The 27473-nt window shown below is 37.8% G+C and overlaps 1 protein-coding gene across 1 annotated transcript in view; it reads left to right on the top strand.

Annotated features, from left to right (window-relative positions):
• The window catches only part of TANC2 (tetratricopeptide repeat, ankyrin repeat and coiled-coil containing 2), a 380809-nt gene that overhangs the window by 286323 nt on the left and 67013 nt on the right, over window positions 1–27473 (top strand). The window contains exons 10-12 of the mRNA XM_006897797.1: window positions 2677–2908; window positions 9770–9936; window positions 13394–14001. Of these exons, the coding sequence (XP_006897859.1) occupies window positions 2677–2908; window positions 9770–9936; window positions 13394–14001 (1007 nt within the window). The remainder of the gene's footprint in view (window positions 1–2676; window positions 2909–9769; window positions 9937–13393; window positions 14002–27473) is intronic.

Genomic DNA, 27473 nt, shown 5'->3' with positions numbered 1-27473 from the left:
GAATTTTGAGTCACCACAATATTTTCAGTAGAGTTGTTTTAATAAAAAGTTTAAGAATTTAACGTTGGGATACTAGAGATCAGAATGTATTAATATGACTAAGACATAGCTTAATGAAATTTAGGCAAGTCATTTTGAGATGTAGGAATTAACCAAGGAGAAAGGTTTTACCTGCAGTTTTATAGGGGGGGGTGGATTAATTTTGAACCATAACTAAGAGGCTATAATAATCATGACTAAGTTTGGATAGCCTTGTTAGCTTTCTCAAAGCTGTAGGGAGTGATTAAATATCTTTTACTGAGCACTGGTACAATGAGAAATGAAAGGGGAAAAAAATCTGTTTTTATGCTTGTTTCTTATCTTATTCATACAAAAGGTTATAAATAATATGAGGAGACAACTTAAAGAAAACAGTGAATTTTACTACTACTACTACTACTGGAGTGGGATGGTATCTCATGGTTTTGATTAGCATCTTTCTGATTGCCAGTGATTTTGAACATTTCTTCATTTTGGCCATTCATATGTCTTCCTTTGTGAAGAGTCTTTTAAAATCTTTTGCAGATTTTGTTACTGAGTTACCAGTCTTGTGGAGGCCCTGAAGCATTCTATAAACTTTTGTTATGAGACTCTTCTCTGAAGTGTCAGGACAGTAAACCTCAAATGTTAGAGAGGATATGGAGAGATTGGAACTTTCATGTACTGCTAGGGGGATTGTAAAATGGTCCAACTACTCTGGAAGGCAATCGGACATTTCCTCAAAAAGGTAGACATAGAAATCCTATGTGCCCCAACCATTTCACTGTTGGGAATATACCCTAAGGAAATCAGAACTGAGACATGAATGGAGATATTTACGTCTATGTCCATAGCAGAATATTCACAGTAGTAAGGAAATGTAAACTGCCCACATGCTCATCAACAAATGGATGAATTGAAAAATTGTGGTACATTCATACAGTGGAATAATACTAATGAGCAATGATTTAGTAAAATATAACATGAGAGATCTAGAGAGTGTTAATGCTGAGTGAATTAACTCAGTCTTATAAGGACAAACACTATATAAGACTATTATTGTAAAATCAGAAGGCTAGTTTAGAAGAATGTGTATAAATGTTCAAAAAGGGAAGGGGAAAGGGACCAGGAAGTGGAAAAAGAGGGATGAGGGAAATCATTAGGATATCAGAGGTTAATGGGTGAATGGGGCAGTGAAGGAATAGGGAAATTCAGTAAGGAACTTGAAAGGTGATAATAGACAGAAATCAATAGTAATTAATTATATAAAATACAATCTATATGAATGATTGTATGATTATATGAAACCCTGTGTACATGAACAGAACACAATGTAAATGAAAGATTGTAAGAAACAATATACATGCATTTGATACAATGTATATCAATGGATGTATGCATACCAATAAAATTTGTTAAAAAACCAAAACACTAAGTATTTTTAACAAGTTATACATATGCATAAAATAAACCAAAACTCACAGCTGTGCAGTCAACTTCAACTCCACTCTAGCCTCTAGGATGGAGTAGAATTGCCTCATAAGGTTTCCAAGACTGTAAATCTTTATGGAAACAGTTGCCACATTTTTCAGCCATGGGTTTGAATCACTGCCCTTTCAGTTAGTAGCCAGGTACTTAACCACTATACTCTCAGGACCCCTCGTGAAAGATACTTAGAAATGTCCAGTAAATAATTTTAAGCTACAGTGTACATCTCATGAAGATGTTGAATGATTTTTCTGTCTGGATTCTGCAAAGGGGTGGAGATTTGTATTTGGAATGCCAAGAGGGTGTTTAAAAGACAGAGATAACTATAAAAGATGTAGCTGTAGCATTGAATTTTTCATATTAAAACTTATTTAGTGATGAACATAGATGAATTCTAATGAAATGAGTAGCAAACCTTTTCTTTTTTAAAATTTATTTTTTATTATTTTGTGTGTGTGTTCCATCAAATCGTATCTGACTGGTACAGGAGGAGATTGTCCCTCCTTCTCCAGCAGAGCATCTGGTGGATTGAAACCCTGAGCCTCTGGGATTGCAGTGCAGCTTCTTGCTGCTGGGATACCAGAGCGTCCTAAAAACCCTTTTATACATTTCAGAATTTTTATCTTAAAACTGTTATCTCATTACTTTAGGTAAAGGGTAAGTTGCAACTGATTTATCCAGTTGTATTTAGCCTTGTCTTGTGGAATCGATTGAGATGAAATATGAGGAAATGTGAATATTGATTCAGTGGCTTACTGTTGGCATTTTTAAAGTAGAAATTTGTATCTGTGTGGACATAACCATATGACATTCACAGTTCATTGAGAGAACAGATCAATCGTTGCCAAGGTTTTTCTTTGAGTTACTGAAATTGTGCCTAAAACAGATAATAAATAACCAGTCTGCCTGAAGAATAACACAGTGCTCCAGCTCAGTTTTTATTTCTAAATTTTAATTGTGAATTATTATAGTTGATGTATACAATAGAAAGATTGTGTCACATTTCTAATTTTACATGAGTTGGGCGTTTCTGAGTTGATACCTTTTAGTTTTATCTACAAAAATTCTTGAACAATAGAAAGACAGAGGCAAGTATTAGAAAGTGGTCATATAATAACTACACACTGTTCTTGCTACTCTTCAGTTTGCATCCTCTTCTTTCTTTTGTAGGTGGTCGCATATCACTATTGCCAAGCAGATAATGCCTACACCTGCCTCGTGCCAGAGTTTGTTCACAACGTTGCTGCCCTACTCTGCCGCTCACCTCAACTGTCAGCATATTGGGAACAGCTTCTTCGAGAGCCTCACCTACAGAGCATGCTGAGTCTTCGGTCCTGTGTTCAAGACCCCATGGCCTCCTTCCGCAGAGGAATCCTAGAACCCCTGGAGAATCTCCACAAAGGTACAAATGAGATGCACAGGCGGTGGAAGGTGGAGATTATTTTGGAGCTCAGGACCACCTGGGACATGCTATATAGGAGTTATTCTTTTTATCACTTACAAAACTTAGTGTTCTCAGTTGATAAACTGAAGTAGAGGACAGTAAGAAAAGATTTTACTTTTTATAACTTAACCAAACTTGGTGTTGTCAGCTGATGTACCGAAATAGAAGACAGTTAACAAAATATTTTATTTGAAAATAACAAATTCCAGAAGGAGCTACTATTTCCTCTTTTCTTTATAAAAAATTTCATTCTCGTTTCTAAACATGATACATGTTTCTTGTACTAAAGATACTAGAACTTGCAGTTCTTTCAGGGTCTTTCTGAGGTCAAATAAATTAGCAAAGGAATCACTTCGTATTTGGTATTGTGAGGTTTCTGTGATCAGAACCATTGTAGTCTTTAGTCTTTTCTTTTTTATAAAAATTTTTTTTTTAATTTTCTTTTTTTTTGGTGTGTGTACTGTCAAATCGAATCTGACTCCTTCTTCAGCAGAGCATCTGGTGGATTCAAACCGCGAGCCTCTGGATTGCAGTGTTGCTTCTTACCACTAGGCCATCAGAGCTCCCTAACCATTCTAGTCTTAATGTTTTGTGTTTTCTGTTCTTACCAGTTTAAGTTAAATGAAATGGCACACGCGGTTGCATACCTCTAAGTGTATATTAAACCACTTAATTCTATTCTTTGAAAGGATGATTTTGATGATGATGATGATGATGATGTTGTTGTGTACCATAGAGTTGGAACCAACCCATAGCTGACCCTCTGGTGTGTTTTCAAAAGCAAGTTAATTGCACGGGAGGAGAAAGAAACTGTATTTCTTGGGGATTGCAGTGTAACTTCTTGCCACTAGGCCACCAGAGCTACCTTAAAGAGCTCTGTAAAGCTGTTACACTTCTTAAGTGAGAGTAAAGGGAGAGCATCCATCTCCCTTCATTCCTTTCTTTCCTTCCTCCTCTGCAACTCCAGTGTCAGGTGTGACCTAAGTGTAGCCATCTCTTCAAAGAGATGACTTAAGTCTCTCTGTCCTGTCTGTTTAACTATGTTTTAACAATTCTGGAAGCCAGAGAAAAGTGGTTTTATAAGCTTGAGATTCCTCAGCAATTGTTTATTCCTTAGAGACTTGTATGCCTTTATAAAAAAACTCTAGAATTACTTGTAAGGAAAAAAAAATTATTATAATATCTGGTCTCCTGGCTACCATCAATGATTCAGCCTCCGTATTGGCTACTTAGATACCACTGTTTCTTCTCCCTTTCAACTCTGCCTCTTTCTACCTCTGCTTTCTCTGCGCTTGACCATGCTGTGGCCCTTTTGAAGCTTTGGAATGTTCCCCTAGATATTTCTAGCCATTTTCTGTGTATTAAATTGCCCTCTAAATTGCATTAATTCCACCTTCCTGGTGCTTTTCTCATCTCTTAATCTCAAATTAATTTCTATCTTTGTCACCCCAAGAGCTGTTCAATTTCCTGTGATCTCACATCAGTACTACTACCTCTTCTTGGTCTTATCTGGTTTTCTAGTACATTTTCCACATCAAAATGCACTTGGAAAATTTGCAAAGCACGTTGAGATAAGAAAGTCAAGACTCTTCATGACTAGATATGACTAACCCTGAGCTCACTTTTACCTTAAGAACTGAAGAGTTCATTTTAAAGGACTCTTCTAGCCCATTCACAGCACGCTTGGACCCAGGCTCTCCAGTCTTCAAGGTTTTTTGTCTTGCTTCTGGATAAACTTTAAAGCATTGTTCTGATTATTTCTCTGTTTAAAACCTCCAGAGTTGCCTATTGGATTAAACTTCAGCTCCTTAATCTGGCATTCAAGGTACTTGATGAGCCTACCTACTTTCCAGCCTTATTATCTACTTTTACCCTCTATGAACCAGAATTTATGTGCAAACTGAAGTATTCATTAGTACTTAAACATTCTACTGTATATTTTTCTGCTTTCATACGTTTAGTCATTGTTTCTTTTCCTTGATATGCCTTCTCCACTTATCTCTGCCTGTCAGAATTTTACCTGTGTTTCAATGAGTTTAAGTGCTGCCTGGTCATAAAATACCTATTGGCCCAACTTTCTCTAAATGTTTGATGTAGCACCAGAGCACTGGTACTGATACCATTTTCTGTACCACCAAGAAAGATGTCATCCTTAAGAGTAAATTTAGCAAAATATATGTGAGATCTCCACATGACAAAACATTGCAGAGTGAAATAAAACTTTAAATCAATGAAAAGATGCCATGTTTGTAGATTAAAATTCTCAATATTGTTATTGCCAAAGCTGATCAATAAATTCAACATCATGTCGATTAGAATTTGAACAGAATTTTTATAGAAATCACAAATTTTCTAGAAATTCAGAGGACCAAGAATTGCCAAAACTATCTCGAGAAGAAAGTCAGTTTGAAGAGCTACCACACTTGACTTCACTATAATGGGCCGAAATAGTAATCAGGAACGGTAATGATGTGATTGTAAACGTTTAACATACAGCTCAGGGAAAGGAACCGATATGGTTCATGAAAATAGTCAGCTCTCAGAAGCCGGTTTGAACCAGCTCAGCATTACATTGGCAGGATGGTATTTGGCCTAATCAATAGGTGGTTGCACTGCTAACCCAAAAGTGGCACTTTTCTGGGAATTCAAACCCACCAGCAGGTTCTTAAGAGAAAGGTAGACAGTCTCTCATGCAATTTACAGTCTCTGAAAACTCACTGGAGGGTAAGCTGTGAGTCATTACCAACACAAAGGCAATGAAAGAGATATAAAGAGAGTAATGGGACAGAATGAAACTCCAAATAGACCCACACAGACAGATGATAATCAGTCCTTAAAGGTGCCAGTTTTTTTGTGCAACCATTGTGGAAGGCGGTATGGCGCTTTCTCAAAAAGTTACAAATAGAGATATCATTTGACCCAGCAATTCCACTGCTGGGAATATATCCCAAAGAGACCATAACTGACATCCAAACAGATGTATGCACACCCGTGTTTATCACGGCTTTGTTCACAATAGCAAGGAGTTGGAAATAACCCAGGTGCCTATTAACAAACGAATGGATAGAGAATATGGTATATTCACACAATGGAATACTACGCTGCATTGAAAAACAAGGAACTCATGAAATATTATTCAGAATGGGTGAGCCTGGAGGACATTATGCTGAGTGAAATATCTCAGTTGCAAAAGGACAGATATTGCATGGTGCCACTGCTGTAAAATGGGACTGATATCAGGGTTGGGGTTAGACTGAGAAAAACTGGATAAATTGTGTATACTGCACTGAAAAAAAAAATATGGCAATTTTATTTTCATCAAAGGGTCCTGGAACAACTTTTCAATTTATTGGTGTTATTGTCAGTTCTGAGTCAGAGACTCTGTATCTACAACAGAATCCTCACAATCCTACACCATCCTCACAATCATTGCTCTCTTTGAGCCCATCGTTTCAGCCACTCTGTCATTCCATCTTATTTACAGTCTTAAATTTCTTCCTTGACAAGAGTTAAGACTTTACTGTTTGTATAAAGGTTAGGTGACATTCTTGGGTAGTAAAGGTTAGGTGACATTCTTGTTAAGTTCTTACAATGAGCCTTGAGCCTAAAGCTTGGTGGTTTGAACCTAATCAGAGGTCTAGATAGTTACTTCTGGAAGATTACAGATATTTTGTTAAAGGTCATCCTCTTTTTTGCTGACTCCCTCCTTTAACAAGCATTACATTCTTCTCCGGGGACTGATCCCTTCTGTTAATGTGTCCAAAATGCACGAGACAAAGTCTCACCAGCCTCACTTCTGAGGAGCATTCTGTCTGTGCTTCTTCCAGGGCAGATTTTCAGCACATACAGAGGGGGCAGGACACAATTCAATCCATAGCAAAGGGTTTCTGTGTGTGTATGAGAGTGAGAGAGAGAGATCTGCTTCTGCAAGATTATAGCCTTGAAAATCCTGAGGAGTACTTCTGCTCTGCATACTGGGGTTGCCCTGAGGCTTAATCATTTCAATGGCAATTGACAACAAACATTAAATAGATTACGTTCTTACTGAATTTTGTTGTTTTATGTGCCAGGGGTCAACTGTGACTCATAGCAACCCCATGAATGACTGAGTGGAACCATGGACTTGAGCAAGGCAAAAATGTGGCAGAGGGTAGGGCAAGGTTCCTACAATTTAGATTAAAATATGTCTTTTAAAAAATATGTAAGAGTAATAATCGTAGTATTAGCAATCCTTTCTTTAATTCCTTGGACTGCTAAAAAAATACTATCTTTTCTTAGTCTTTCATCACCTAGGAAGCTATTTTGTTAATAATTATTGTTATAGTTAGAATTAAAATCCACAGTCCTTATCCTTTCCCAAAAAGTCACCAGGTATAAAGTGATAGTTAAAATTTTCATAATTTATCTAATACTCAGAGTTTTTAAATTAAATCCTTTAACAGTGCAACCTTCAAAATGGATTGCATCTCAACATCAAGGAAACAATAATCCTCGCTGCTGGACCAATAGGCAACATCATGATGGATAGAAGAAAGATCAAGACTGTCAACAACTTCATCTCACTTGGATTCACAATCAGTACACTTGGGCAGGAGATCAGGAGACATATTGCATGAGAAAGTCTATAGTTAGGAACCTCTTCAAATTATTGAGAACTAATGAAGTCATTTTGAGGACTGTGATGTGCCTGATTCAGACCATAGTCTTTACATTCACTCCCTGTGCATCAGAGACCTGGACAGAGACTAATGACAGAAGAAGAATTGATGCCTTTGAACTGTGGTGTTGGAGAAGAGTGCTGAATATCCCATAGATTATTGCCGAAAGAACACACAGATGTCTTGGAGAAGGTGCAGCCAGTGTGTTCCTTGGAGGTAAAGATGATGAAGCTTTACCTCACATACTTTGGGCATGTTGCTAGGAGAGGTTATTGCTTGGAGAAGGACATCATGCTTAGGAAGGTGGAGGGGCGGCAAGAGGAAGATCCTTGTCCAGGTGGGTTGACATGGTGACTACGGCAATGTGCTTGTATATGTTAGAGATTGTGAGGATGGCACAGGATAGAACAGTGTTTAAAATAGTTCATAGGGTCACTATGAGTTGTACTTGACTTGTAATAGCAACTGTATAATGCTTGTATTTTAGAGGAAATTAAAATGCTTATTAATTATGGAAAAAATTGTACTTTCAGATATGAAACTAAAACATATATGGAGTTTCAGTTGTTCTTGACTCTTATATTTTATCTTAATATGTGTGTGTGTGTGTGTGTGTGTCAAATCGGATCTGCCTGGTACAGGAGGAGATTGCCCCTCCTCCTCCAGCAGAGCATCTGGTGGATTCGCACTACATACCTCTGGGATTGCAGTGCAGCTTCTTGCCACTAGGCCACCAGAGCTCCCTGATCTTGACTCTTTTAAAGGCTGTAAAGGCCAAAGTTGGGCAGAAGTCTACAGCTTCATCTTTTTTTTCTTTTTTTCTTGAATTCTTGTGATCTCCTATTTCCCTTTCATCAACATTTATAATTGGACGATGAGTAAAGATGACAGAATTGATGCCTTTGAATTGTGATATTGGAGAAAAATATTTACTATCTCATGGGCAGCCAAGAGAGCAAACAAGTCAGTCTTGAAGAAGTACAACCAGACTGTTCCTTAGAGGCATGGAGGCTGAAGCTTCATCTCCCTTGCTTTTGGGCATATTTTCAGGAGGAACCAGTCCTTGGAGAGAGACATCATGCTGGAAAAGGTAGACGGTCTGTGAAAGAGAAGACGATCCTCAATGACATGGATTGACACAGTGACTACCCACAGTTGGCTTAAACATCAGAGTTCATGAGGATCACACATGATAGGGCACAGTTCAGATCTATTGTTATCCATAGAGTCAGTATATGTCTTAGTTGACTTGATGGCAACAACAAAAGAACAACAACGGTACCTTATTTGTTAATCACAACTGATTCCTGCTGAAATGTTGATTCAGCTTAGGAAGTTTTCATTTCTGGTTGTTACATATGTTAGATAATGAGTAAGCATATAATAAAAGTAGAAGCCTGAAATCTCACCAGCCTTTCTCTTTACCTATCCCTGGTTGTAAACTACTTTTGTCAACTTGGAATAATGTAGACTCCAGGAGAGACCTGAGCACAAAAGTAGTGAAATTTGTCCCTTTCATATGACCTCTACACTGGAAAACTCAGACAAGGAACGGCTCTCATTAGGGCTGCTCTAGGGGTAGCCTAGGAAACTGCTGCTACTGTTCTCTGCTGCTGCTTGGGATCTGGCCTGCCTAGTTTGGGTTTGTCTTTTAGTTGCATTCTTTTTCTTTTTTGTTCCACACTTTCCTTCTTAATACACTTTGCCATATCATCGTTTTACTGCTTTGAAGTTCAAATAGGCCTCTTTTGGAAATTCCCAAAGACACATGTGATACTATTTTCTGTAATGCTATCAAAATAAAAAGGAGAAAGAGAGCCTCTTCTACTCATGTATACCTTTTTCATGTATGAGAGAAAAGCAAATTTCCATGTAGAAAATCTGTGACTCCAGTGCTCAGACCATCTCTCAATTGAGAATTAACATGAAGATACCTGAAAATTATGATATATCTAATTCATACATTATTTAATATTTGGTGAAAATAGAAGTATTTCAGTAATTTATTACATGTGTAATTGTGTGTCCCAAGAGTCCATAAAAACCTGTAAGAGAGGCCTTTTCTAATTTTTTTTCACTAAACAGATATGTGCTCAAAGATCCAATAAGAGCTCTTTTTTCCACTTGATAATTATTAAATATTTTTTCTTTTATGTCTTAGAGAGAAAAATCCCAGATGAAGATTTCATCATTTTAATTGATGGATTAAATGAAGCAGAATTTCACAAACCAGATTATGGGGATACAATTGTGTCATTTCTGAGTAAAATGATTGGAAAATTTCCTTCTTGGCTCAAACTAATTGTAACAGTTAGGACCAGTTTACAGGTATGTGCATTTGGCTTTGTACTACAAATTATTTCCCATAGAAAGGGCTTAACTTGAAAAAGTTAATAGTGATAACAGCTCTTTCTATACCTCTACAACATCCTTGAGCAACGGTAAGAATAATTCCTGAAGAGTTTACCTTGAGAATCAGAGATTTGACCTAGATAGAGCATTCTATGTATATGACTCTATAAGCACAGATTTCTATTCCCAATGTTCTGGATAAATTTTGATAAACTGTCTCTCAAAAATAACATTTATTTTAAAAAAATTTAAATAGCGTATATATACAAAACTCATTTTTTAGACTTTTCTCTAAAGACAATAGCACAGTGACTCTCTAACCTCCAATTTACTGGTTGACTATTTTTGATGGTTTTTGTCTTTCATTGCTACACAAAATCCAACTTCATCTATAATCTAGAGTCATATTTTTCTAATTTGCTCCCTTGCTTCTACGTGGACAGTGTTTCTGTAGAATGTATATGGACTGACATCCTTCTGTGTATGTCTTCCTTTAAGAATTATTGCCAATATTAGAGGCTTATCAGAAATTTTAATATACCCTGGTGGTGCAGTGGTTAAAATGTTTATCTCCTAACTGAAAGGTTAGCAGTTTGAACCCACCAGCCACTCTACAGGAGAAAGATACGGCAATCTGCTTCTATAAAAATTTACAGCTCTGGAAATCTTGTAGGACACCTGTCCTCTATCTTGTAGTTAAAATTGATTCAACTGCAGTATCTTGGTTTATATATTAAATGTTCTACTACTAAAAGGTAAGTTTTCTTTTATCTTTGCAGTCCACTCACTGATTATTTCCTGTCATTCAGCAAGACCCAGAACTGTAGAATCAAGCCTGTAAAGATACATGGTCTAATGAAAGTAACTCCACCTTCCTTAACATGCTCTTTGTAGCTGAGTATCTTCCGCCTCATAATCTCATATGGTTTAAATGATTATCTTTTTTGTTGAACATTAAAATTTCATATACTATGTATCTATCCCATTGTTTTGATACAGATCTCTGTAACAATACATAGAAAATAGTCTTAGCTACTTTTGTCCCCTCTCCTTAATATTATTCCTAATTAACTTTCCTGCCTTCCATGATCAAAAACTATACTTCTAACCTCAGCTGCCCCTATGCATATATTTGTCATTAATCATAAAATAAGTTGAACTCAAGTATATGGATACATCAACATATATGCCTCTTTACAATGAATATTACACAATATATCATTATTAGTAACTTAGTTGTAAAAAAATGCAATGAATAGGGAGGGAAAACCTTCAGGAATATGATTTTTGACTAATATTAAATCCAAATGGATCCTTATATCTTACTTTCATGTATCTTTTTACATAATGGCATGTACAATCTTTAGAAGAATTTCTAAATGTCACTAGGCAGAGCATATGACTTTAATTTTCAACAATGCCAAAGAACAGAAAAAGTACCATATATATTAACCGTAAAAGGTCTAAATTTCAGTGTCTTCATTCTTCAAGACCTGCAGTAAGTTCAGTTACTTAATACATTTATGAAATAGTTCTTAGATTTTAAAAACTGAACCCTCATAGTGATCATTATTTCCACAAGTATTTCTTAAGCACTTAAAGGGTGTCAGGCACTACTTTAGGGTCTGGAGCTAGAACCATGAACAAGAAAGATAATGACCCTGCTCTCATTTCTTGATGCTAATGAGGAACACAATTAATAAATAAGTAAAGACATACTAGAATTTCAGGTACTGTTAAATATGAAGGAAAATAAAATACTGCAGGGATAAATAGAAACAGTAGCTATTTTGTATACAAAGGGGAAGAAAGACCTCTTTTAAAGTCCTAATAAAGTGATAAGATCTGATTTCACTCTTTAAGCAATTACTTTGACTGTTAGCTGTGAAGATTATAAAATGAAGGAGATCAAGAATAATAGAGGAATAGATAAGAAGCTGTATAGGTGGGGAAGACTAGAGTAGTAATGGTGGGGACCATATGATGTAGTCAGATTTGAACTGTGTTTTAAAAGAGCCTCACAAAGACTTGATGGACTGAAGGCATGAAAAAGAGAGATTTGAGAATGAATCCTGAGATTTTGGTGAGAAAATAAATACTGACTTGGAGAAAGACTACTACTAGGATATGGTGGTAGGGTAAATGGTCATGCCACTTACTGACAAAGGGAAAATTTTGTGATGAGAGCAGAATTCATTTGTTCTGATTTGGTCATTAAGGTTAGCTATGATATGTCCAGATCTAAATATTGACAAAGATACATAAACACAGAGGTGATGATTAAGTGAGAAACAAAGTTGAGCATCATCAGCTTGTACATGGGACTATGTGCAATGTTCTGGGAAACGAAGGTAACTAGGGAAAAGAATGATGGCCTGAGAAATGAAAGAGGAGTCCGCAAAAAGAGTCAGTGTGCAAAGAACAAAGTGAGGGACTGTGCTACCCAGGGAAACAAAATGCAGAAAGTAACTTGGGGGTGGGGTGGGGTGGGGAGTGCGATCAACTGAGTCAGACACTGCTGAGAGCTTAAGGAAGATGGAGCTAAAGTTTGATTACTGGATTTGGTAAGATAAAAATGATTGATAACCTTAATAAGAACCATTTCAGTGAATTGTTAGGAACAAATTCATGGGGAAATGGGAAAGGTAGAATTAGAGCTAGCAGGTAGGGTAAACTTTTCTGTGGATTTTGCTGAAAATGGAAATAAAATTAAAAAAAAACAGGGTAGTGGATAGCAAGAGGAGTATGAGGCCATATGTCTCGTGTGATCTGTATTTAAGGAGAAATTGATTCTGAAAAGAGGATGGCTACTTGTGAAGCAAAGTGTATAAGTAAAGGAAAGAATGAAATCCAGTGTGTAAGAATTCCCACAAAGTACTATCACCTTTCCCCACTAGATTTCCAGACCACCAAGGTACCGTGGAGATGTTCCTTTGAGCTAAGGCACCTCCTGAATACATGTGTTTAAAGCAGTCATGTACTTAGGAGGTTCAGAAAGCTATGCTTTTATATGACATTGTTTGAGTCCTTATACATTTCTCTTATGGAATTATACTTTAGCCTTATACTAGATATTTTCTTATGAAATTATACTCCATGCCTTTATACTGGAACAATCTACAAGAAAAAAAGTTACATTGCATACCATTTTCTGCTTATTTAGGAATGTTGTTTAAAATATTGTCCATTAAATCACTCCTACATCCCCCTTACATGAAACCCATAAAAATTATCTTAAGCATCAGTATAGAAAGAATTGTATTCCTTCTGCATAACTAATTTGTTTTAATCTATCGATACTAATACTTGATCAATCACATTCCCCCTTTTTGGCCACTCAAAAGTTCAGGATAAATTTGTGGACCTCATTCTTTATCACAAGAGTTAGGGGAAACTGAAGGTCTTTCTGTCTCTCTCTCTCCATCTATTTTAGGAAATTACCAAGCTGCTGCCTTTCCATAGGATTTTTTTGGATCGACTAGAAGAGAATGAAGCCATAGACCAGGACCTGCAGGCTTATATCCTGCACCGGATACACAGCAGCTCAGAGATCCAGAATAACATTTCACTTAATGGCAAAATGGACAACACTACATTTGGCAAACTCAGTTCTCATCTCAAGACCCTCAGCCAAGGGTCCTATCTATACCTGAAACTCACATTTGACCTCATAGAGAAAGGCTATCTAGTATTAAAGAGCTCTAGCTACAAAGTAGTTCCTGTTTCACTCTCTGAGGTTTATTTACTCCAGTGCAATATGAAGTTCCCAACCCAGTCTTCCTTTGACCGGGTGATGCCTCTCCTGAATGTGGCAGTGGCCTCTCTCCATCCACTGACTGATGAACATATCTTCCAGGCCATCAATGCTGGTAGCATTGAAGGCACACTAGAATGGGAGGATTTTCAGCAGAGAATGGAAAACCTCTCCATGTTTCTAATCAAGCGCAGAGACATGACTCGTATGTTTGTACATCCTTCTTTTCGAGAATGGCTTATCTGGAGAGAAGAAGGAGAGAAAACCAAATTTCTCTGTGATCCCAGGTAAGCCATAGATTTATAATAAGCAATTCTGAGCCTATTCTGTATTTATGGGATGTATTTTGAAAACAATGAAAAGTGTTCTTCAACGAACACTTGACAAAGAGGAACTATCACCTTTTCTTCTCAAGACAAGTCTATATATATACTGAGTTTATTTCTTTTTTCACAATGTTATTTCCTGCAAATTTTAAATCTGCATAGATACTTAGAATAATGCTGCCTTGCATTTCCATATTTTCCTAAATCATTTTCTCTGATCTCACCAGCTACCTTTGAAAACCCACTATAGGATCAGCAATGATCGGGATCATAGATCATGATTAACTTAGCTGTTTGACAATTTTCTCAGTGTTCTTCAGATATAAAGAAATAATTGAGATATTGTTTATATCCTTGATTTATCTAAATAATTTAGAAATTGAACTGCTCAAATAAAAACCATACCACTGTAAGGTGACTAGTGAACAAGCCCTTTAAAGCCAGCCTGTGCTATCATCTACACTGAGGAGGGAAATCTTAAGCCTCAAAGAGATCAGATGGCCTTTGCCTGTCTCTGCCTTTTGCCAGAAAGGCTGCCATTGTTCTTATTTGACTTTGGACACATTAAGATGCCAAATTTCTTGCCCACAGTCATGAATAGATAAAGGAGGGGGATAAATAATAAAATAATTAAATAGATAAATTAATAGATAAAGGAGGGAGAGGCTAAAATTGAGATGGCAGATGTATAATAATTCATTACTGTTTTACCCCAGCGCTCTTTCCTAATGACCTTGACCCATTTGAGTCAAACCAGATGAGATCTGAAACTGTTTCTCATTCTTTTGAATGGACTTTCACTCTCCAATATCCTACTGTTTTATGCTTTCTACTTCCACACACTATCCTTTTTAAAGGATTACTCCTTTAGTAAATACGATGTTTTCACAAGTAAGGAGATTTCTAGAAACAAAGAAAATGCCAACAACATAGCTCACAAATGCAGAGCTTACTCTGGCTCAAAAAGAAGAAAGGCCAAATTTGACTGTACCTTTTCACTAGACCTTATTAAAGACAACTGTACTTACAGGCCAGCTGCTCAGCCTACTACATGTGGATTCATTAGAAAATTATTTCTAGATTCTCATATTAAGTCAAGCATTAGTGGTATTTTCCTTGGGAGGATAACTTTTTAAAAGAAACCTGCTATGATGAAAGAACAGAAACTTTTGAATCAGATTACTTGTACATAGAGGACGTTCTGGTGGCCTGGTGGGTAAGGAGTTGCACTGCCAACCATAAGGTGAGTGCTTTGAATCTAACAGCTGCTCCATAAGAGAAAGTTGAGCAGTCTCCTCCCATTCACTTTACAGCCTCTGAAAACCCACAGGAACGTCAGCTGCTTGTCATTTCTGACTCAACAGCACCTAACAACAGCAGACTATGTTTAATTCCGACCTCTTCTTGTAGCTAAATGGGACCTTTGAAAAGTTTTATTTTTCTGATAATTTTCTTAACATAACATTAATATTAACATTAACATAACAGGGCTAATAATGCCTTCTTCCTAGAGTTGTTGAAAGTCAAGTGAGGTTGTGTAGTACAACGCCTAATATCAAGTACTTGCAGAAAGTTTTCCTACTCTCATTTTGTAGAAATCTACTCTTCAAATATCCTTTAACTGAATCCTGTCACTAGCTGAACACACAACAATAGTCCTATACTATTGCATTTCTCAGTAAAAGATTCAAAATAAAACAAAGCAGAAATGAATCTGAGTTTCTTATATGAATGGTTTGGTATTCCTTAGAAGATTTCACTATAAATACCACTAGTATTGTTGCTATTGCTTAAATACAAAGAGTTGGCAACCACATATTTTTAAAAAATAGAGATCAGTTTAGAAATATCTAATCCTTAGAGACCAGTCTAGAAATATCTTATCCTTTGAGATCAGTTCCCCTAGAGACTTTACTTCCCCATTATGGAACATCTCAAATGATTCAAGATAGCCAGGCAACTTTTGAATTGAAAGTCCAACAGGTGAAACCGTCAGGTTTTCTCCCAAAGGAGAAAATATTTATGAGGTTATACCATACTTGAGGGAGCTCTTGTGCCCTAGTGGCAACAAAGATTCTCACCACTGGACCAATTGGAAACATCAGGATGGATGGTGAAGAGACTGAGATTGTTCACAGCTTTAGTTTGCTTGGCTCCACAGTCAACACTCTCGGCACCAGTAGCCAGGAAATTAAAAGACATATTGCCATGGGAAAGTCTGCTGTTAGGGACCTCTCCAAAGTACTGAAGAGCAGTGGTGTCTCTCTGGAGACTAAGGTGTGTCTGATACAGGCCATGGTCTTTGCTATCACTTGTTATGCATCATGGAGTTGGACAGTGACCAAGGAGGATAGAAGGAGAATTGATGCCTTTGAGCTGTGGTGCTGGAGAAGAGTATTGAGGGTACCATGGACTGCTAGGAAAACAGACAGATTCATCCTGGAAAGGGTCAAGCCGGGCGGCTCCCTGGAGGCAAGGATTCTGAGGCTCTGTCTAACATACTTTAGACATGTTGTAAGGAGGGACCGGTCCTTGGAGAGAGACATCATGCTTGGAAGGGTGGAGGGACAGTGCAGGAGAGGAAGGCCCTCTATGAGGTGGATTGATTCAGTGACTGGGGCAATCGGGACGGGTGTATTGGAGACAGTGCAATTGGCACAGGACAGAGCAGAGTTTAGGGCTATTGTGCATAGGGTCACTGTGAGTCACAAGTGACTCGATGGCACATAACAACAACAGCAACATACCATACTCTTCACGCTTGCCTTCTAAGTGGTATTTACTAACTAAAAGCATTGCTGCAAGAGACTGATGCCCTAGGACAGGAAGAGCAAAAATAACTTCAAATACTGGATAGTCTCTTTCCTGTGATTGAATAACACTCATGATTTCTGAGAGATCATTTTATACCTAACGGCAATGAGTAAAATTGTAAACAGAACCAGGAGTGATCAAAAAAAAGTTTCTTAGATTTTTATTTTAGTTGCAATTAAGCCCACTCTCCATTATTAATCTGGCACCAGCCTGGTTACTGAAGTATTAATCTCAGACCTTGAGGTTGCCTGTGTCAATGAGATGGAAATTCACTAAGAATTTAATGCTGTTACCAAAGCCCAACCTAGCCTTTCAAAGAAATTGGCTACAATGCTTTCCATTTCCAGTGAGTGTGATTAGCAGGACTGTCTCCAGTCAGAATTGTCTTTGTGGCCTTCAGCCTTTACTTTCTGCACTTTGTTTCTGCCCCTGTTCTCTCCACCTTCTTTTCAGAGTGTGTGCTGGATGTCAATGTACCTTAGTCACAAATTTAGTGCCTCTGAAATCATACCAGATAAGCCAATGCCTGGCATGCATGCCAGTATGTAACGAAAGCCTTGTATATATAAGGAAAAACCCAACAGGACATTCTTTTCTAGTCCTTTTTCCTGGACTTTTAACACACTTGTTCACCCTCAATTTTCTAACCTTATTAGGGAATTAGACACAGATGCGAATGTTCTACAGAAGCCAAAAAGTAGTTGGGTTTTATCAAAAATGGACCACCCAGGGAGAAAGCTGCCTACATTGAAAAGAGACAGTAATCTGAGGATGGTTCTAGAGAAAGAAATAGCAAAGCCAGAGGTTAGTGCTACAACTGATGCTGACTTTTCTTGGTTTTCAATATCAGGCTGCCTATTGTCCCAGAATTAGGGCAGGTAACATCCTGGGGAGAAGGGTTTAATACTACAGACATATAGTTGTCAAAAAAAAAAATCTAGATAATATCTTTTCTTGCTTAGTAATGGTATGAGATCGTGTATGTGTGTGTGTGAGAGAGAAAGAAATTATCAAACTAGAAGTATCACTGAAGGACTTTCATAACATCAAAACTTCCAAAATTTTGAATTTGCAATCTAGATTCAAGTATGTCTCCTGAATCACTCACAAACTTTCACCCTCATCATTTTATTCTGCTTATTTATCTCTATTCATTATTATCATACTTCCTGCCTCTGAAATTAATCTGCACTATGTTTTATTCCCCTGTGCACTGAAATAGCAGATTTCTAATCTAATAAACCAATCCCTGCTATTATGCTAATGGATCCCAGGCAACTTGTGCATTTTAAGTAAGGGATTTGAGAGAAGTCACCAGAGCCTTGTTATCTAATCTGTTAGTGACCTTGAGAGTGGAAATTTGAGGCTGATAAGAGTAGACAGTTGGAAACACCAGCCTTGTATTGCTGTCCAGTTGCTGCTTAATGTTTTTACATAGCTTTAAGTTAGCTCTGAATGAATCCCCACTCTCTTTTCTATTTCCTTTCCTCCATATCTTTGTATTCTTGGCATCAAGCCTCTTCTTTCCCAGTAATTCTCAGATCTGCATTTTCATTCTTTGTGTGTGTGTGTGTGTGTGTTTGCTAGGTTTCAATTTGGAGATTAGAAGACCCAACACAGAAGGCTTCTTGTAAACCTTATTTAATTATTATTAAACCGATACAACCTAATGAGCTTGTGATTTGAAAATCTAATTTGGTTTGACCTGATTTCTTCAAGATCATACTCTAGCAAATTTTATGGTCAGTGGAGATGAGAAAAGACTGCACAAATCCCACCTTTATGGAAATAGTTGAATACTTTCTTGATTTTTTTAGACTAGGATTGCTTGCTTGTGAAAAATGGTTTGTTGGGGATTTTCCAAATTTATTTAACTGCGTTAGTCAGTGAAGGTCCTTAGAGTTTATCTGAGGAAAGGAAGAGGGTATCTGTCCTAAAAATGGAAATTAACTCTGTACACTTTGACTTCTTGTTAAATATATGGATCTGAAATGACCACGGAATAATCAATTATAGCTCTTTCTGTTTGTTTTTAAAGTTGTAAGCATGAGCCTCTAAGCAGGGTGGCATTTAATCACCAAACTCAGATCTGTGTTCCTGATGGCCATCTAATGTAGGCTTCCACAACAAATCTTTAAAAATTGGGGAATGGAGTCTGCTGCCTTAAAACATCAGGAGAAAATTCAGCCAAGCATGGCAAGAAAAAAGGGGGCTCCTGGGACAAATAACCCCTTTAAAAGGCTTAGAAGAGTTAAAGCAAAGAGAGCTACACCAGATCTGTTTTACTAATGTTTGGACATTGAAGGGTGATCCTGGTTCTCATCCGGTCAGTGCTGACTCATGGTGACTTCATGTGGGCAGAGTACAATTGTTCGGTATGGTCCTCAAGTCTCTGACCTGTGTAGCACATTGGTGCAGTTAACCAAAAGACTGTACATCTCTGGTGGTTTGCAGCCAGTAACCTTTTGGCTAGTAGAACAAGACTGACAGAAAAATTGAGTTGCCTTTGAATAGTAGTGTTCGAGAAGGGTACCGATTATCCATGGACTGCCAAAAGAACAAACAAATATACTTAGGAAAAGTGTAACCAAGATGTGCCTTAAAGGCAATGATGATGAGACTTTGTCTCAAATACTTTGGACATGTTGTGAGAGGGGCCAGTCCTTGGGAAAAGATAGCATGCTCATCTAAGTAGAGGGTCAGAAAAAGATAGGAAGACCCATAAGATAAATTACGGTTTTGATGGGGTATACTTTCAGTCTTCAAACGGTTGTCATTGCTCTTCAGCACTTTGGTGAGGTCTCTTGACAGCATACTTTACCAATGCAGTATGTCTTTGGATTTCCTGACTGATAGTGCCAAGGATGTTGGTTGTGGATCCATGCAAGATAAAATCATTGACAATTTCTATCCTTTCTCCATCTATCATGATATTGTATATTGGCAGCATCTTTTGTTCATTCTGTTACCTCTTACCATGCATCAGAGAACTATTAAGACAGGCATTCCTTAAGCATTCAGTGAACATTTATTAATTAATATATTCAACACTATGCACAGTAGGGAATACAATATAAATAAGATAGAACTGTCTAACCAAAACTTATAGGTTAGTGGTTTTGACAGACATTTATAACGAGCTGTAATTTAAAGCAGAATGTTGTATTCTAAAGGTATAAACAAAGAGCTGAGGGAAACAGAACAGCGATAAATCTTCCTGTGCCAACTATTGTTGTTTCAGACTGTGACAACTCAGTGGAGATGTTGCTCTTCTGCCTCATAAAACCCTGCTGAGTGCCTAAAGACTTCCTTGTTGAAACAGAAGGGAGGTATTCATTTTCCAGGGGCCAGTGATGCATTAACAGCACAAAAGGGCAGTAGGAAGCTGTGAGACAAAGAAGCAAATTTCTGTCCATATTCTACATTTACAAAGAAATAATATGGTCTGACATCTTTCTATAAATGGCATACTTTTCTACTTGAGCATAGTTTGCTTATAATGTTCTACTTATATCCTACTTCCAGCAGTTCCTTTCATGTCCCCATTAAATGGTTGAACAGGATCGCTAGAAATGTATTTTGTACTCAGCTTCCATGGGAAAGCCTTGACAAATGCATCCCAGAGCGATTACTGCCTGATAAACTGAAGACAGAGGGGAGTCCTTTTGCAGATACATGGCTGTCATTTACTGAGAAATTGATGGCAACAATGAGATTTTAAGGTAGCAACCATCAAAGCTTAACTGTAGCCAGAATATTTAAGATGATAGGTGGAAAAGATCAAGATTATCAGTCTCTTCTTAATATAAGTTGTATTTCTATTCATCTCACAGCCTTAACAGAGGTACTTGCCAATTCAATACCAAGTTGAGCAGCAAACTGGAAAGGAGACCTGGGAGTCCTTTGGTGTTTGCCTCCTTTAAACATATCTGCTTAGCAGTTACTCATTCATGAAACAAATTATTGAGCTTCTGCTGTACACCAAAGACTTCCTTGATACTGGAGAAACTTAGGACACCTGCTGACACAAATGCCATCCTCTATGGGAGTTTAGATCTATAAGCAACCAACTGTAGCACCATAGGAACCTAAACAAGAAGGACATTCTCTGCAGAACAGGTGACATTCAAGTTCAGTTGTTTCAGCTATGAATGTTGAGTTGAAAGTCATTAAATGGTTTGGGAATAGAAGAGTACTTATAGGCAGAGGGGGAAAAGATATTGGCAAGGACAATAGCAAGGAAGACTATGAAAGTGTGAAATGTCTGTGGGGAACAGTGAACAGTTAGAAAGAGAAAGTTACAAGAGGTGTTACTAGGGAGGAAAAATGCTGAATACCGTGTTTGAGACATTACCATTTATTCTGTAACTTATTATTCTAAAATAGTTTTTTTTAAAAAACTTCCTTAACTTTTTGAGCAGGAAAAGAAGACAGTAACTGAATAATTCTGCTTATATGAAAGACAATTCTAGGAGTTAGTGTGTGGAAGACGGGCTGAAGAAAAAGAAGACGTGGGTTGGGATAGTAGTTAAAACGTTTATAACAGTAGTCCAGTTGGAAAACACTAAGACCAGAATGTTAGAATTAATTGCAAGTGTAGATGTAGGGGAAATATTTTAGAAATGCTCAAAAGCTTCTGGCGGGCAAGGGATTAGGAAAGCAGTCACAGTTGGTCAAAGATAAGAGTTGAAGGATTACAAATTTCTCCATAGTGTCAATCTGAATAATGAAGATACTGATATTAGTAATCAGCTTAATCATTCACTCAACTCATTGCTCCCACGTTGGAACCACCTCATAGTTGACCCTACAGCCAGTTTTCAGAGATTGAGAATCATTTAGGGGGAAATTGTCCATCTTTCTCCTGAGCTGCTGCTTATGGATTTGAACCAGCACACAAAATCAGCCTTTGGGTTAATAGCACTGCCACAGTTTGTATATGGACTACCCTACCAAAGCTCCCTAACATAACCCCACATACACAACCAAAATCAAACCACCAGACTCAGAGCCATCAAGTCAGTTACAACTCATGGGGCCCATCCAGCTTCTGAGGCTGTAAATCATAAATGGAACAGATTGCCTCATCTCTCTCCCAAGAAGCAGCTAGTGAATTACAACTGCCAACCTTGCAGCTATCAGCTTAACAAGTGACCCACTACACAACAGGGTCCTCCTAACCAAATAACCAAACCCACTGCCCTAGCATCCGTTCTCAACTCATACCAACCCTCCATCAAGTCTCCAAGACTGTTAATCTTTGCAGGAGACTTATATATTTCTCCTGTAGAACAGCTGGTGAATATAAAATGTTAACCTTTCAGTTAGTAGCCCAGTGTGTTACTCACTGTGCCACCAGGGTTCCTTGCATGTTAAGATAGTGCATTCTGAATAGAGGAAGAGTTACAGCATCAGCAAAGGGAGGAAGAAAAACCAGTTTATGGGTAGATGAGTTCTAATAATAATGTTCATAATAAATTATCACCATGGGAAAATGAGCAATATACATAGAAATACAATGTTGAAAAACAGGTGGGAAAGAGTTCATGGAATATGATTACAGGTTTTTAAATTATCAGCAAATAACTAACAGTAGAAGCTTGTGGTCTAAACATGAGCACAGTATAGTTAAAGCTAGAAGTAGTGTTATAGTTAGAAGGAGAAAGAAGAAAAAAGTAATGTCATAGAACTCAAAGAGAAGTTTTGAAGAGGGAATGATCAGTAAATTTTCTTTCCATAAAAGGTAAAAATTAGGAGGTTGTTTGCGAGTTTTCAGAGAGTGAGTAGAAGTATTGGACGGAAGCCAGATTTTTTTTAAGTTAAAAAACAAATGTGAAATAAAAACTTCAAAACCACTAACACAAGCTATACTTCCCAAAAATTTAGCACTAAAGGGGAGGGAAAAAAGATTTACCAGGATGAGGCATTCTGGAAACCTAGCTGGTAATACTCAAGATACAAATTAATAAACCTGGTCAGAGTAATAAATCTGGATACCAAAAAAGCAAAGGTCCTCACCTCTGGCCCAACAGTCAGCATTATGATAGATGGAGAAAGAATTGAAGCGGTCAGTGATTTACTCCTCCTTGAATCAACAATCAACACCCTTGATACCAGCAGTCAGGAAGTCAGGAGATGTATTGCATTGGACAAGTCTGCTGTCGAGGACCTCTCAAATGCTGAAGAACAAAGATGTCGGTGTGAAGAGTAAGGAGTGCCTGATTGAGGAAGTGCAACGAGAAGAGATTGTCCATCCTTCTCAATCACCTGCTATGTAGAGAATGAGACAATGAATAAGGATGAAAGAAGAATTGATGCCTTTGAGTTGTGGTGCTGGAGAATATCCCATGGAGTGCCAAAAGAACAAACAGATGGGTCTTGGAAAAGGCACAACCGCATGCTCCTTGGAGACAAAGATGGCAAAGCTTCGTGTTTCATACTTTGGACATTTGGACAGGTAGCTAAGTGGTGCTATTCCTTGGAAAGGGACACCTTGCTGGGAAAAGATGGTCAGTGAAGGAGAGGAAGACCCCCAGTGAGATGGCTTGACTTGGTGATTTCATCCATGAGCTCTAATGGGTCAGAGATGATGAGGATGGTTTAGGATAGGGCAGGGTTCAGGACGGCTGTTCATAGGGTCACTATGAGTCATACTTGACTCTGCGGCACCTAACAACAACGAAAGCCACAAAATCTTTTTTGAACTTTTAGATACCTGTGTCTTTTTGGTTCCCATACTGCTATTTTTAAGCTCAGTGGCTACAGAAAATGCTAAGAGCCTGGCTAAGAGTTGTCTTTGTCTCGCTATCACTGTCAAGAAGGAAGGTGGAGTTAAAAGGGCTCTTCCCAACAGCACTGGCATCCTTTCCATGCCCTAAACAGTAGTTACCTGAGAGTAGCATCTGAATTTCTGGCAAATTCAAACCAAGTGCCTTAGGGATTGCAGCACAGCTTCTTGCCACTAGGCCACCAGAGCTCCCACTAGATCTATAGTAGTACAAGGTAAACATCCTCTTAATACAACTTCTTGCTTTCACCTTTGTTCTAGTAATAAGCAACATTTTTATACCCTTTATATTGAGTGTAGTGGGAGTAGAAAATTCCCCATTATGGGCACAAAGAATAAATGCAATTCCTTTGTTCCCATGGAGTCTGCTTCAACAATGTTGTAGTACAGGGTGACTATACTTTAGTAGAACTGTACATTTACAATTTGTTTCTAAATATCTGACTTATAAGGAACCATTTTCTTTTCTGCAAATTTTCATTGATATTAAGATAAACACTACTTCAATATTTCTTCTACTCTCTCTTCATCTTTTTGTCCATCTCTCTACTATCAGTCCCTCAAAATTTATCATTTGGGGTTTGTTTAACTTAAGGTAAGACTTACTGCTAGAGAAAATCATAAAACTTCCGTGACTTACCACAATAAAAAATTTCATTTCACTCACAGTCCAAAGACACTATATGGCTTCAAGGAAATCACTTTCCAGGGCCCCAGTCTAATGGAAGCTCTGCCATCATTAACACACAGCTTCCAAGGTTACCTGTTTGAGATCGTCAGCTGGATGATGGAAGAAAATAGAGTGGAGGAGTAAAGATGTTATGGGCCATATCTGTAACTCCTCCCATATTCTGTTAGCCAGCACTTAGTCATATGAGTCCATTGGTCCCTACACGGTAACTCCTTTCCAGTGATTCTAGAAGGGGAGCACCCATCTTTTATTGGCAGCTCACCATCTCTGCCCCATAATTCTAATCTGTTTAGGTCTTTCTCAATAATTACGCATGCATATATATCTCATAGAAGGAGTTCTAATGATACACTAAGCCAACATTGAACTACTCAGCAGCTCATTGATTTAAATTGACTAGCTGCACCACAGGACAAAGATGAAACAATCTGCTCCTATAAAGTGTATACCTCCTTGGAAACCCTATGAGGCAGTTCCAGTCTGTCCTGTGGAGTTACTATGCGTCAGGATCGACTCAGTGGCAGTGGGTAAGGTAAGGTTTATATATTAAGAATTACGGTTTTAGATTATAAGGAACTTTTATAAGTCATTCCAGCTGTCTGTAACTATTCTCCTACCACATCTGAACATTACACAAGAGACTATCAAAACACTTAAGTGTTGTTTCTCTGAAAAAAGTGTTATATCTCAAATTAGTCATCATACGAGCTACTGCAATCTTTGTGACAGCACATTAATTCTGAAACAAGGACAGTAGAGAAAAAAATGCATGGAATAAATTTTTATCCATTTTTTTACATCTATTTGTAATACAGATAGAAACTTTAAGCCTACCTACCTCGTTGGGTTGCTAAGTGAAAAAAAATCTACTGGAGGAACACATTGTCATTGAATATTTTGTGTAAAACAAATTATCCACCTTCTAAACTGTTAAATAGAAGAAGTAGCTGTTGTTATTAGAAAGGCATTTTTCTCTAAAAGACTGCTTAACTTTGAGCTCTTGATCTCCAAGGCACATAGTTTCTGCCTTGTAATCCATCAGTTATTCAAGGATGAGTATCTCTTGTCTCCAGTGATCCATGTAAAAAGGTGGCTGATGCCTGCAAATGAGAGTGAAGTGGGATCCACCCTGTGCTATTCTAGGTACCACCTACAGGACCTTTCCTCAAATCAGATACATCCAGGAGAGGATACCTGGCCTTTGATGGAGTCTTTCCTAAATTATCTAAATTCAAATATACTTTGAATGTATATTTCCTACTTAAAAGAATTAATATCCTACTTAAAACCTCTGATCAGCATGTTGTTATTGATTGCCTTTAAGTCAAGAACTACTCATAGCGACCCTATGAACAAAAGGCTTGAAGCCCATCTGCAGCTGTCAACACTTATCAAAGTTCATAGAGTTTCCAGAGGTATGTTGTTAACCTAATTTTTACCTTACTCCTTAGGGACCATTTAGCTCTATTCTTTCCTCCCCTTCTTGCCTGAAGTTATCTTACTCAGGTTTTTTTGCATAGACTGGCAGTGGACGGCACTCATGCCTCAATCATTCCTCCTTAATTTATGACTCTTCCTTCTCAACACAGAGGTAGTGAGGATGGGTTAAGTTATCGATATTGCATGTCACCCATTCCTTTGAGCATACAATCATCTTCCTATATGTTTACATCATATACATTTAACTTTAATTCTTTTAGTGTGGAGGAAACAAAATCTAAAATACATTTCACTTAATATGTCTCACGTCTCCCACAATCCTGTATCATACACACCTTCAGGGTCTTTATAACCACATCTGAACCCACATTAAAGTCAATTTCAGTTACCATCATCTTTCATTATAGAGGGAAAATATACTTGTCTTTAGTCATGCCTGAAATCTCACACTGACTTGGTGGTGGTACCATCAAGTCGAAACCAACCCATAGCTGACCTGCCAGCAGGTTTTCAGAGGCAGTAATCACTCAGGAGGAAATTGCCTATCCTTCTCCAGGAGAGCAACTAGCAACTGGAGGATTTGAACTGCATGCATTTGGGATTGCAGTGCAGGTTCTGACCAGTAGGCTACCAGAACACACAGATTAGAGTTTTCTCTACTTCTTACTTGCTCTTTCTCAAAATTCTGATAAAATAGGTCAAAATTTCACAATTTCTTATTTTAATTGTGTTAATAATTCAATATTTTGCTATTCAGATCAATATGTTCTTTACATCGATAAACTTTTTCACATATGTGTGCTCAGAAATGACAGTCTGGTTACAAATCTTGTCAGTGTGGTAGAATTAGGTTCAGAAGACTGGGGTTCTCCTTCAGCTCTTTTACTTTCTGGCCACTGAGCTTGGATCTGTCACTTAGCCTTTCTGAGTCTCAGACAGTATTCCACTATAAGAGTAAAATATGCTGCCAAGCTGTAGTACAGAGTTTTGATGAAACTCTAGAACAATATTGAGAGTATTTTTAATACCATAGGGTGGTAGGTGAGTGTTATCATTACTTAATCATCCTACAGTTAATGTACTTCTGTTGTCTTAAGAATATATATGCAAAAATATATACTGACATGCAAATTAGATTTCCTGATCAATGTAGAGACTTGTCCTGGTACAGTAAGAACCTAAGAAAAAGAAGCCCTGTGAGTCAGTCTGAGGGGTACAGGAGACTTCATAGAGGAGATGATGTGAATTCAAACTTGAAGGATGAGAAACAGGTTGCCTCCTGAAGTAGGAGGGAAAGAATTCCATGGAGAGGGAAAGCATAATTGAAACTCTGAATAATTTACTCTGTCTGAAATTATAAAGTACAAAGAAAGGAGGTAAAACAGACAAATAGAGAATAAATTATGGGATATTTGAATGCCATGCTAAAGCATTTAGATTATGTATCAGAAGAATTTTTACGTCAGGGATGTGTCCTGTCTCCATACCTTTTCAACCTGTATGCAGAGCAGATTATCCGAGAGGCGGGGCTCTATGAGGAGAGGCGTGGAAGATCTATCAACAATCTGCATTATGCAGATGACACAACCCTGCTTGCTGAAACCGAGGAGGACCTCATGCACTTACTGCAGAGGGTCAAGGACTGCAGCCTTCAATATGGACTGAGGCTCAATGTCAAGAAGACAAAAACTTTCACCACTG

Source organism: Elephantulus edwardii, unplaced genomic scaffold, assembly GCF_000299155.1.
Source record: "Elephantulus edwardii isolate Elephantulus edwardi_28Jun2011 unplaced genomic scaffold, EleEdw1.0 scaffold00216, whole genome shotgun sequence".
In the NCBI taxonomy this organism is placed as follows: Eukaryota; Metazoa; Chordata; class Mammalia; order Macroscelidea; family Macroscelididae; genus Elephantulus; species Elephantulus edwardii.
This window is presented reverse-complemented; position numbering and strand designations above follow the sequence as displayed.